The sequence below is a fragment of the Lampetra planeri genome, chromosome 28, assembly GCF_965212315.1.
Source record: "Lampetra planeri chromosome 28, kcLamPlan1.2.h2, whole genome shotgun sequence".
NCBI classification, from domain to species: domain Eukaryota; kingdom Metazoa; phylum Chordata; class Hyperoartia; order Petromyzontiformes; family Petromyzontidae; genus Lampetra; species Lampetra planeri.
The window spans coordinates 11,411,978-11,425,746 of record NC_136134.1 but is presented as its reverse complement, the minus strand read 5'-3'; the positions used below and the strand labels follow the sequence as shown (position 1 = coordinate 11,425,746).

The 13,769-nt window shown below is 57.2% G+C and overlaps 1 protein-coding gene across 2 annotated transcripts in view; it reads right to left on the bottom strand.

Annotated features, from left to right (window-relative positions):
* Positions 1–13,769, bottom strand: part of LOC144728464 (agrin-like) — a 144,147-nt gene that overhangs the window by 31,649 nt on the left and 98,729 nt on the right. For both annotated transcript variants that reach the window (XM_078607928.1, XM_078607929.1), the window contains exon 3: positions 1,605–1,652. In XM_078607928.1, the coding sequence (XP_078464054.1) occupies positions 1,605–1,652 (48 nt within the window). The remainder of the gene's footprint in view (positions 1–1,604; positions 1,653–13,769) is intronic.

Here is a 13,769-nt window from a genome sequence, read left to right as displayed (position 1 = left end):
CGAAGATGAGCAAAGATGAAAAGAAGCCATCCTGCAAGAACCAAAACATTCCACTACCCAGCGCCCCCCCCGCATCCCCCCCTCCCTGCAACCCCCCAGGGCAGCAGTGCCCTCTGTTCCTGAGCCAGAGACATAGGAGAGGGGATTAAAATCACGTGACCATGCCCATCCCCCTCCACAACTCCACACACTCCGCCCCCCCTCCGCCCCCCGAACCCCCCTCGACAAAATAAAACCCCCCACAGAATTGGATTTACGACGGAAAACATTGCGAAGCGTCTAGCAGTGGTGGTGCGGTGGGGGTGAGGGTCTGGTTGAGATAAGGGGCTGTGGATAAGATATGGAACTCGCGCGGGAGTGGGGGGGTCAGGTTAGAGTTGAGATTTAGAGTTCGAGCTGGGGTTAGGGTTAAGGGGGGGGGGTAAGGGATAGAGCTGGGGTTAGGGATAGAGTTGAGGTTAAGGTTAGGGATAGAGCTGGCGTTAGGCTTCGAGCTGGGGTTGGGTAGGGTTAGAGTTGGGGATAGGTGTAGAGTTGAGTTTAGGACTGGAGCTGAGGTTCGAGATGAGGTTCAGAGGAAGGCTGATGCTGCTGCCTTCCTGCACCATACCGATGTCTGCCTCTCTGGCAACAGAAACTAAACCCTGGTGCTCTTGTCCCTGACCACCACGGTGATCTTCCTGTAGAGTCGCTCAAGCAGCAGCAGCAGCAGCAGAGAGCGAGCCAGCGTGCTCCCGCCTGTAGCTGGCTCAAGGCTCCAGGGTGGAGCAAACTGCTACCCACGGTGGGTGGGAGCTGCAGGATAGGGTTGGCGGGGCACGGTAGGGTGGAGGGTCAGTGGTGGGGTGAGGGGGGCGGGTGAGGGTTTTCAACGGGGGAGTTGGATGTGCAATCCGTGAGTGATTGAGTGAGTGGTGCTGACTCTGAGTCACGATCTGGGTACAGATCGTCTCGTACCAGAGATGATTTTTCGCGACAAAATCCAAAACACATTTCCTCTGTTGACCGCTGTCGCCCCCCCCCACCCACACCTCCGCCCCCCCCCCAACTGAACTTTTTCACTCCATCACCCCCCCCCCCCCCGGCACACACGTGCGGCAATGATATTAGGGACGCTCGATTACACGAACGATGAGACGCGAGCGATCAGCCCCCGGGGGCCTCGCCCCGCGGGCAAAATAACAGGAAGCTAATCCCGAGAGGTGGACACGGAGACCCCAGCGCCGGCCCACAGATTGCAAACTCGACTCTCAATTTCGTACGGAATTCGAAAAGCAACTGGCAAAACATTCGAGCCGTGCGTTGAGCGCAGCCGTACCCCTAACTCTAACAACCACAGCCAACCAGTCACTCGCCCTACGTGAGTGAGTGAGTGAGTTGGTTGGTGAGTGGGTTGATGAATGAGTGGCTGAGTGATTTAATAATCGGTTGGGTGAGTGAATGCGTTGCTTGTTGGGTTGATTGTTGAGTGGGTGGCTCTCTGTGTGCGAGCGCGCATAACCGTGTGACGGCCGCGCCAGGTGAGTGTAGGTAAGTGTGGTGGGTGAGTGTGGGTGAGTGAGTGTGGGTGAGTGAGTGAGTGAGTGTGGGTGAGTGCAGCTCACCTTCCACGACGCTGGGAGGGGTTTGAGGCAGATCCATTACGGGTTTATCTGCGACAACAACAGCAGCAGCAGCAGCGGTCAGTGAGCATCGCAGGTACGGCAGGGCACACGGGTCGAGCGTTCTTTCATTGAAATCCTTCACCTGGGCAATCGCCTCTCGAGATGAAACGTCTCGTGCGAGATGGGACCTCTCGTGTGAGATGGGACGTCTCAATCTAGATTTGAAGTTTTCGTGACTGCAGGGATCCATACTCATTTGTTCTTTCGGTAAAGTCACGTAGGTAGAAAATAAAATAAATTAAATCACGACGTTTCGATTACAACACAAGCAATCGTCATCAGGTGGGAAACCCACAGCAAGAAAATGTTCTCCCACTTCAGCAAAACATTTTCTTGATGTGGTTTTCCCCCATGATGATGATTGCTTGTGTTGCAATCGAAACGTCGTGATTTAATTTATTTTATTTTCTACCTACGTGACTTTACCGAAAGAACCAAAGAGTATGGGACGTCTTGTTTGCAAGGGTGTCCCGGTGTCGTACACAGCAAACCCATAATGACACGTGTGTATGTTCACACTCTCATACAAATATATGAAAGATCCCTCGTTTTGTCTCAACAGACAATTGGGGCAAGTGCTGTTCGCGAGCGCCTATGAAGAAGGCCAACCCGGCACCCGAGGGGGTGGGTGGCGAACCCCACGCCAGGCCGCCTTTGCCTGCCCAGTGCTGGTGTTTGCTCACTGCGCAAAGTAGTCATTTGAGGCTGAGTCGACTTTAGGGAAACCCAGGACAGGTTCACATATTCGCCACTGGTATTATGTGGCGTACACTACTGGTTCGTGTAGAATGTTCTCCATCTCTAACGGCTGCAGCGTGTGTTGTGTGCGAGTGAGTTTTAAACGCAGTGCAGATGTCAATAAGCCAAAACTAACATGGCACATTACAGCGCGGGCAGCGAGCGGTGGGTGGGTGAGCGGCAGGATACACGGGGCGTGCGTGGATGAGCATTGGAGTGGGTGAGTGGGTGAATGGGTGACCAGTGGAGTGGGTGAGTGGGTGAGCAGTGGAGTGAGTGAATGGTTGCATGGGTGAGCAGTGGAGTGGGTGAGTGGATGAGCAGTGGAGTGGGTGAGTGGGTGAGCAGTGGAGTGGGTGAGTGGGTGAGTGACACGGTGGCCCGTGAGTGAGTGAGGTTTTGGTGATTTCTCTTTTTCGGAAAAAGCGAGTTTTCAAACACGAATGTTCAAATCAATCGGGTGGTCGGGTGGCCTCAGAGCGCCGAGTTGGTATCAAAACATGCCAAGCTGTGTAAACAGGCACTGCCTCAATATGTGCATATCTATTCAGCGCGGTTTATCTGGAAATATCAAAAACATACCAATTTTCGTGATGTTAAGGCGGGGGGTGGGGGGGGTGAATGTGCCATTGCCCCCTGCTTGGACCAACCCCTGATGAGTCAACACCCCACCAGCTCCCCGATGTGCTGAACGATGGTGAACAAACAATGCAACACCGGCTAAGGGGTAAGAAGTACGGAACGACGCAGCCACGACATGGGACTCACGGCGGCGGTCGTGTCACTGGGTTCAGAGGAAGTAGCCGCATCCCGACCCCCCCCGGTGTTCAGATCGAACCTCCGGTCGGGCGTTGCTGACCGCCACCGTGAGACGCGGGGCATTTAATGGCATCGCCGCTACGAGTGCGCAGATATCAGATCGCGTCCGTGCAACAAATTCGAGAGCGGGAACACAAACAGGAAGCATTTACGGAGCTCACGTGCGACGGGAGCAACGCGTGTGCGCGTTTTCCGCGACTCGTTGGAAAGGAACGACGTGCGTCTTGCTCGTAAACACACAGCAAACACGCGCGCTCCACACACACAACACGCACACCACGCACACCACGCACACCACACACAACACGCACACCACGCACACCACGCACACCACACACAACACGCACACCACGCACACCACGCACACCACGCACACCACGCACACCACGCACACCACACACACCACGCACACCACGCACACCACGCACACCACACACAACACGCACACCACACACACACCACGCACACCACGCACACCACGCACACCACGCACACCACGCACACCACACACAACACGCGCTCCACACACACAACACGCACACCACGCACACCACGCACACCACGCACACCACGCACACCACACACAACACGCACACCACGCACACCACGCACACCACACACAACACGCGCTCCACACACACACCACGCACACCACGCACAACACACACACAACACGCGCTCCACACACAACACGCGCGCTCCACACACAACACACGCGCACCACGCACACCACGCACACCACGCACACCACACACAACACGCGCTCCACACACAACACGCGCGCTCCACACACAACACACGCGCACCACGCACAACACGTGCACGCTTGCGCACGTCCTGAAACAAGACAACGCCCCGTGAGGGATGAGCCAAAACACTCACGAGTAGGAGCCACCTGAGGAGGAGTCTTGAGACTCTCAGCGAGGCCTCGCAGGGTAAACAACGAATACCCATTACTGATTCGCGTTGGCATACAAGAGGTTGTGGGTTCAGTCCCGACCCTGGCGCTTGCTGTATAGTTGGAGCTTGCGGTGTCTCTCTCGCCGTGGTCACGTGGACTTTTCTCCAGGTCCTCCGTTGTTCTTCCCCTCCACATTTAGAAACATAGGTTTAGAGTATTTGGCTTCTATAAATTTGCACATGATGGTAAGCCACTAAGTTGAGCTATCATTTGTGGCCAAATGATAGCTCAGTGGACCTCACCTGGTGAAATGAAAATAGTTTAATTGAGCTTCAGATTCACAAAATGTCTAAGTCAGGAAACATTTCTATGTATGTGTGTGTCCGTGTGCCTGTGTGTGCGTCTGATTACGCGTTTATCTTTACGTCTGTCTGTCTGTACATCTGTCTTCGTCCTTCCTTTTTGCTTATCTGTCCATCTGCCCGTGTGGATGCCTGTCCCATGAATCAGCGACTGGCACAGCGAGCGAGAGAGAGAGCGGAGACGCCACGGTCACCGTGCCCTGGGCCTTGGACGCGGTGACCCACCGGAGCGGGTCACGGGGTTCGTTCGGCAACGAGCCGCGACGTGGGACATTTCGCTCCTCCGTCAAACCGCTCCTCTTCTCCAGAGTCTCACTTCCTCCCGACCCGCACACCCGAGGCACCACGCGTACCTTTAACCCGCGCCAAGCACCGCTTTCATTTGCCAGATCCCAACGGCATGCCTCGCCGAGTCATGGCGAGGTGGGTGGTGGTCGTGGTGGAGGTGGTGGTGGGGGGCGAGTCGGGATGAGGCTGGAGGGGAGGGCAGTGCGATGGGAAGTGCGGCACGGAGACAGACGGAGCCTGGGAGGAGATGGATGGGCGAGGTACCTCAAGCTACGGGGATGACGCCCACGCAACGATCCGCTTGCCGCTGTAATCAAGTTGCAACTCACGCTGGCCTACAGGCGCAGCAGGTGTAAGGGGCGGTGGCGTGCGTGGCGTGGTTGGCATCATGGGCCCTCGTCTAAGGAATGAAACGGACCCCCCCCCCCAAGCCTCCCACCCCCACCCCCAACACTCTTTGTAGCGCGGTGCCTGGGCTCCTCCGGCCCATGGGCCCCCGGTGCAGTTGCACCGCCTGCGCGCTCGATCGTCTTAGTGATGCGGCGGTCGTGGCCGGGGTGGCGGGGGAGAGGTGGCTAGGTCTGGAGCCGCCCGCCGGCGTGGCTGCCGCTGGGCGCGAGGTTGTGGCCCTGCAGCGCCAACGCGACGGACGAGGCGATGAGTTCCTGGCCCGGGGTGAGGGCCGCTACCACCTCCTGGCGGGGGGGGAGGAGCCAATGCTGGCCGATCGTGGCCAATGGAATATGATGGCTGGGAGGTGAATGGCACGCGAGCCCATTAATTGGCAAAATAAGACGCGTCGCAGCTGCGCTTTGGCCTACATTGTTGAGGCGGGGGGGGGCAGGGGGAGATGCGCGGCACTACGTAAATGGTTGTGATTGTGTCGCTTTTGTTTATCGTTCGTGCAACTTCACGGCAAATTTAACCGCGTTACAGCCACGTCGTAGATATGGCACGAAGCTACGAATACGGCTCCTAACAACAGCAATTACCGATTGCAATCGCGTTCCAAACAGCGGCCACTGAAGCCAAACTCGCGTTACCGTCTCACAAACCCCACTCCCAACCCGACAACAACAAGCCCCCACACCTTGCCCCGGCACGGGCGACCTGCCAGGAACCCTCCTCGCGAGCTACCGCTCGCATCAAGGATGACAGTCGCAAGGAACGAGCTCACGTATCCGGTATCGTTGATACCGGTATCGGCCAGACTCGCCGTTGAAACGTGGAACATTCATTGGCCGTAAGTTCCCACGGCGGTTCCATGCGGCCGTCCAGGCCCCATGGACCCTCCAAATCCACGCAAGAATACGCAAACTCCTAATACTCAAACTCCTAATACCCAAACTCCTAATACCCAAACTCCTAATACTCAAACTCCTAATACTCAAACTCCTAATACTCAAACTCCTAATACCCAAACTCCTAATACCCAAACTCCTAATACCCAAACTCCTAATACCCAAACTCCTAATACCCAAACTCCTAATACCCAAACTCCTAATACCCAAACTCCTAATACCCAAACTCCTAATACCCAAAATCCAAATACCAAAAATCCAAATAGACAGCAGCAGGCATCAGGGTGGGGATCGATCCCACGACCTCCTGTAGACCAGGCGAGGAAGTTAACGTCTCGCCTGATCCTGGCCAGCGTGCTCCGATGGGTGATCCACCGCCTGTCACGTGGCGACGTGGTGGACAGCAGAGGGCAGTGCAGTAACATCAATTGTTAGACCGTACTTCTGTGCTCCGCACTTGCTCCCCTTAAACAACAAACATTTTTTTTGGTACCATAGATCACAGCAGGCTTCCGTTTTGGGGTGGGGTGGTTCTTCCACCTCGTTATGAAGCCAGCGACCTGGGTTTGATTCGCAGCGACGGCTAGCAGTGGCAAGTGATATCTAATCTGCTCATGGACCTCCGTCCCCACCAAAACTCCACTGACCAGTGCGATTGACAGTAAGAAGAGTCAGGGGCAGGCCCTAATCCAGCAATAAAGTGGCATACGTGGCGCACTGCGCGTGTGTATGTTTGTACTGCATACTCTACATACTTGTGTGGAGCGGTAGTCTAAGTGGTTAGCCCGATGAAAACGGCGACCCGAGTTCGATTCCCGCTCACGGCCAACATCAGGGACGAATATCTGAACTGGTCCTGGGCCTACCCGAGGCCGACTGGGCCGTAAATGAGTACCTGGTGCGGTTTGTAAACATCGCCACTCGCAACCACCGGGCGTGGTGCTGGCCACCCTCCACTCCTTGTGCACCATGCCAGCCTTCAAAGGTGCTCACGAACAGCACTTTGCCCAAAGAGTTTGTTAAGGCTGTGCGGGGGATATTTGTATCAAGAACATGCACATTCACTGCGAAAACAAAACTGTCAATTCCAAAAGAAGAAATCACATCGCCAACGTTTCGGGTAACGGCCCTTCTTTGTAGCACGTAAAAAAGGGCCATCGCCCCCAAAGTATTTTTGTTGCGCTGTTGCATCGGTGCCATCGCCCAGCATCGCCAAATCACGGGGCAGCATCAGACGGGAGCCGCCGGAGCGGCGAGCTACCCAGGCGGGCACCGCGCCGCCCTGGCCGCGCGGCCCGCGAGCGGCCGCGACCGGGCGCCGGGCGGCGGAGTGGCGGGAGGCGAGGGGGTGCGGGGGAACCGGCCGCCTTACACTGCGTGAACATGATCACGGCGAAGCACAGCGTGGCGGCCGCCAGGCCGACGAGCAGCGCGTTGCAGCAGCTGAGAAGGCAGCGCCACCCGCGCCGCCTCCCGCCGGGCGGAGGCCTCCACGGCGCGGCCGGCGTCTTTGTCGTCGTCGTCGTCATCATCGTCATCGCGTCTGCCTGGCCCCCCGCCCACATCCCCGGGGCGCCCGGCCAGCCGACCCCCCGGCCCCCCCGGACCGCCCGTTTGCCCGCCACCTTGGCCGATCCCCGAGCGGCCATGCCCACGTCTGGCTCCCTGCGCAGATGGAAACACGGCCGTGTCCTCCTGGCCGAGTCTCGATGCTGCCTTTGGCCGTCTTTGGTTGTCTCCGGCTGTCTCTGCTGCCTCTTGCTGTCTCTGTTGTCTCGAAGGCGTCTGCTGTCTCGACGTTGTCTCTGGCCGGTGAACTCGGAGCAGGGCGAGGTTCCTGTGCCCGGGCCGCGTTCCCGAGCCAGTGGATGCGTGGACACGCGGCGTAGGCCTGGCGGTGTCACTTCACGGCCTCGAAGCGACCGGGGCGTCACGGAGTCACGTGCTTGCGCAGTGACACGCACGGTGACGCACAATCGCGCGCGCGGTGACGCGAGCGGGCGAAACGTGACAGGTGCGCACGCTGACGCAGACGCACACAGTCTCACGGAACGACCCAGGTGTTCACGCACGCGCGGTGACACTCGCAAAGCGTAACTGGCGCGTCTGGGCCTTCGAGCGATTTCACATCCCCCGGCTTAAACCCGCCACGCGTCTTCGTGGAGTCTCCCTTCAGAAGGAGACGATGACATCAGCGACGGAGCAGAGCGCAGCTCTTAATTCCCCACGCTCCCCCCGTGTCCTCTTCAATCTCGTTACCGCCGCTCTCTCCCTCCCCTCCGTCGCGCCCCTCCGGCTAATCGCGTTATGGCCCAGGCTGCGCCCGGTCCCCTCCGCCGTCCACGCCCGCCGCCACCGCCGCTGCTGCTGACACCGCGACCTCGGGGCAGGGTTCGGATCGCGACACGGCCACCACCGTGTCGCCGACGCCGCGCCGCGGCCTTCCCAAGCTGCGGCTGCTGTTCCCCCGTGGGCTCGAATCGACGCGATCCCCACGTCTTCTTGAGTCGCAGGACTACGAGCGACGAAGGCCACGGCTCGGGTTAGAAGACTCGGCCTGGGCAGGACGCGTGGGCGCGGGGTCGACGAGTTTGAACGGCGCGGCAAGAATTCCCGAGTTCGAGTTTAGAAACGTGGCGGAGTTTTCATGAAGGGGTCACGGCCCGCAACGGAGTCTAGCGCAACCTTCGGCTCGCTCCGCCTTGACCCCGCCAGGCCTCCCACGTGGACCCAGCGATCTCTGACACCATCGACGCCAACGTCACGGTCGCCGTCGCCGCCGCGGTGCTCTCCGAGACGCGCGAGACGCGGCGAGTTTCAAACCTCGCGGTGCCAAAAAGACGCGGCCGACGACGTCACCGGCGACAGCGGCGCCCAGACGGAACGGGCCCCCCTCCCCCTCCTCGCGAAGTAGAGGAGAGGAAAAAAAAATTACAAAAACAAAAACTCCCCGAGAAATTTAAACGAAACTAAAATCGCACCGAACAAACCCACGGACGGCTCAGCGGGCTCGAGACGCAGCCTCCGGTCGTGGCACGTCGAGCGGCGAGTGCAGGAGGTGGCGGCCGGCCGGGAGAGGCCGCCGCTCACAAGGGGGGTCCCTGGGGGCCCCGCGCGGCGTGGGGGGAGGGGAGCCGGGTTGAGAGGGGGGGGGGGTGCCTCGTTTGGCTTAACGAGGGGCCCCGGGTGGCGCGGAGCCGCTCGCGCAGCCGCGGCGACGGCGACAGACACGCGGCCCCACGTGTCGTCGCGACGACCGTCGACGCTCGCCCACGGCTCCGTTGCGCCACTCCGAACCGCGGCACGCCACGCCGTGCCACGCCGTGCCACGCCACGTTAAAGCACGTGCCATCAATCCCACACACCGCGTCGCTCTCGGGCATCACACCCCATCGGTCTGAACCTTCACCAGAATCTCTGCTGCCTAGCGGGGGGAAGGGGGGGGGCAGGAGCTGGACCCCGTCGACAGAATACAAAACTCTAAACAAGCATCAGCATCGTCGTGGAGAATCTAAGTAACAAAATGAATAAGCAGGCAAACGCCTCCTCATTTTACACCTCCCAGTAGCCACACACTCACACCCACACAAACCCACAAACCCTCACAACCCACACCGCCACACCGCCACACCCCCACACACCCTCACACACCCACACACCCACACACTCACACCCCCACACACCCGCTTTCTTTTGGGGGTGTTAAATTTCAGCAACGTCGGTTCAAAACAAGGGACATTCTGGACCGGTTTCGACATTCAGTGCCTCATCGGCAGAGTCCGGCTCGCTTGAACCATCGCTGGTGATCTGCCACGTCTGTATGGGCGAGGGCCCACTTGAAAGAAGAGGTTCTTAGTTTGGGGATGTTTAGCATCGGTCGATCGCATGTCTCCCCTCCCTGTGGGAGGCTTCCTCCGGGGATACGAGCTGTAAGTGGGCAGTGTGGCAGGATGTAAGGGGAGGAAGACGGGGGTGGAGTGCTTGTTGATCTTTCTGGGGAAATTGCGAGGAGACGGCAGCGAGTGTGTGGTGGTGGTGGTGGTGGTGTGTGGGGTTCGGCTCTCAACGCGAGCAGATACAATAATGGCACCAACGTGGTTATCGAATAAAAGCATCGAATGGCTCTCCTGGAGGCTCCTCTGCAGACCCCGACTGATGACGGACCATCAGACAAAACGGTGGAAATACAGACGGAGAGATGCGTTGAATAAATAATCAAAGTCAAATTGATTGAGGAATCATTGGTGTTCATCTGTTCACAGCCACGAGTCAGTGATGGAGATTCCACATTCCCATGGCAGAGCGAGTAACTCCGCTGAACAACCTTGGAGGGAGGGGCTACTCGCCCCTCTCCCCAAACCCAACCCACGATGTTTAATTGCGCGGAATAAAAGGACCCCGTGGTGAGTGGAAGCAATTAAAGCTGCGCGGTTTCTCTGCTCCGTGTTTGTGTTTGGGAGTTTGCACGAATCGGGAGCCCGGGGAGGAAACGCAGCTCGCCCGCAGAGGGAGAGCCGAGTCTGAGTCTGTCCTTCAGCTGGGCCATGTGGTCGTGAGGCTCCGTGCCGTTGGAAGTTTAAACAAGAACACACGCTCGCGTACACACTCCCAGACACGTGCAAACATGAAACCTCTACCAAAGCTACCACGAAAAAACATCTCTGGCTGATCCATTTAAAGATAAAAAAAAAATAACAAAAATAATAATGGTGCACTTTATTTACCCAGAAAAGCCTCACTGAGTGAGACGACTCTTTTTCAGGTGGGCCCTGCCAATCCTTGGGATGTTTGGCCAATCCACTCATGAGTGTTTGGGAACGCCGATGTTAACGGAGAAAACCAAACACACATACAATGGGTGACACTCAAAACCTCCGCACAGATAGATTAAATAATTCACCGATGTACTGCCATCGCCTGGCCACCTGGGAGTTCGGACGCCTGTTTAGCTTTCGAGATCTGGGTGATTATCTGCAAGGCGGAGGAGGCGAGCAGAGCGAGAGAGAGGCAGGGACACTGTTCCGGTGGGAGATGAGTTTACTTCTCTCCCCGGCCCCAGTCGATTGCTGAAGTGAATTCAGTTCTTAAAGTGGAGTTTACTAAATCGGGCACTAAGCCCTACAAGCTGGCCAACCAGACACGAACCCGAGCAAGCTAGCCAATCAGACACTGGCCCTAATCTCAACACATAACAATCTGGCCAATCAGACACTAATCCTAACCCATAACAATCTAGCCAATCAGACACTTGCCATAATCCTAACAAGCTAGCCATACGCACAATCACCCTAACAAAGTAGCGAACCAGACCCAAGCACTCACCCGAACAAAACAGCCATCCACACCCCAGGGCTCATCATAAACCACGACCCCCAACCCGAGCCCTCCACGTCGCTCCCACTCCACTCTCGGCCTTTCACCCGTGATGCTCACCGAGCGGCGCGGCATGATTCGATTTGAACGAATCCGCTCCTTAATTACGATCGCCATTCTCTCTGCGGAGGGGGCCGTGAGCACGGCGGTGGCGGTGGGGGGGGGTGAGAGAGAGATGAAGAGGCAAGGCAGTGCGAGGATCACAGCTGTTGGGTTCTGAACAAATCACAGTAATGGCCTCTGTCCCTCTCCGGGCAGGGGGAGCAGCAGCAGCAGGAGGAGGAGGAATGCGCCACTCGGAGTCACCCCGTGTGGCTGTCACGCGCCGCGCGCCCTCGGGACCGCGCGCTAATGCATTTAGGCATTCCGCGAGCGCCGCTTCTCTCTCTCTCTCTCTGTGTAACTATCACTGTGTCTTTGTCTCTCTGTGTGTCTCTCTGTGTGTCTTTGTCTCTCTGTGTGTGTCTCTCTGTGTGTTTCTGTCTCTCTGTGTGTCTCTGTCTCTCTGTGGGTCTCTCTCTCTCTCTGTGTCTCTGTGGGTCTCTCTCTCTCTCTGTCTCTCTCTGTGTGTCTCTGTCTCTCAGTGTGTCTCTCAGTGTGTCTCTGTCTCTCTGTGTGTCTCTCTCTCTGTGTGTCTGTGTCTCTATATGTGTCTCTCAGTGTGTATCTGTCTCTCCGTGTATCTGTCTATCGTGCAACTGTCCCTCTGTGCAGCTGTGTATCTCTCTTCATCACGTGTGTCTCTCTGTGTGTCTTTGTCTCTCTGTGTGTCTCCCCAAGTCTCTGTCTATTGTGTATCTCTCTTCCTCACGTGTGTCTCTCTGTCATCTCTGCCTCCTTCCATCTCCGTGTCTCTGCGTCTCTCCACACATACTCAATGTCTCTCGGTACATATCTGCGTTGCTCAGTGCCAGTATCTTTCCACGCGTCTCTCTCTGGTGATCTCGTTCATTCCGTCTCTCCATTTGTGTGCACGCCTCGATCAATATCTGTCTCTCTCCATGTCACCAGAGGCCACACCTCCCATCATCATCATCGTCGTTGCCCTCCGTGTATCACCAGGCGAGGTTGGTAAACTGCGCAACACGTGAGAGTCACGCTACACTTGTTAAGTGTCCATCACTGAAACAACAGCGCCGATCGCCGTGTCACCGCGTGCGTGTGTGCCTCACACGTGTGTGCGTGTGTGTGTCACACGTGTGTGCGTGTGTGCCTCACACGTGTGTGCGTGTGTGTGTCACACGTGTGTGCATGTGTGCGTCACACGTGTGTGCGTCACACGTGTGTGCTCACAGCCAACACGGCCAACGACAGTGACGGTTATCCGAACCGGTCAAAGGCCTCTGCTAGGTCGACTCAGCCTCAAATGAGTACTTGGTGCGATGTATAAACATCGCCACTGGGGGGACAAAGGCGGGCGGGCGTGGTGCTGGCCACCCACCACCTCGTGTGCCGTGCCGGCCTTCATAGCTGCTACTCGCTCACATATAGCACTTGCCCCAGAAGTCTGCCACAGGCTATACGGGGGATCTTTGTATTTGTGCTCACAAACACAGAGCGCCCCGTGTGCGTTCCGTCTCGTGGCCACAGGCCGTGACGTCTGCGAGTTCCGAGGCCTCCCGATCGCCACGGTTTACTCGCACGCGTGAACGAGACCACGCCTCGTCACCCCGACAGTCCGACTCCTCCACCGGCTCCCAATCCAATCCCCGATCAATGTCGCGATCGCACCACACGCCATGGACTCTCCCCTGCCTACCTCTCCCCTCTCATCTCACTCCACTCCCCTCCACGCACTTTCCTGCCTCTCCCCTCTCATCTCACTCTACTCCACGCACGCTACCTATCCCCTCTCATCTCACTCCATTCCTCTCCACGCACTCTCCTACCTCTCACCTCACTCCACTCCCCTCCACGCACTCTCCTGCCTCTCCCCTCTCATCTCACTCCACTCCCCTCCACGCACTCTCCTGCCTCTCCCCTCTCATCTCATTCCATTCCTCTCCACGCACTCTCCTACCTCTCCCCTCTCATCTTACTCCTCTCCACGCACTCTCCTACCTCCCCCCACTCATCTCGTACCTCTCCCTCTACTTTTACTCCACTCCACACATTCTCCACTCACCCCCGGCCATAGAAACGTGACATTTCCACGACTGGCTCAGGGATGTAAACAGTAGATACGCACCAATACCACAACGCTCACTTGAGCCAGGACATCACTTTGGCTGAATTAAATACTCAATGAATCTTCACAATTCAGGGCCACGTTACGATTTAGCATTTCAACTTTTTGTTCGTAATTTTTTTTGCTCAGTTTTAT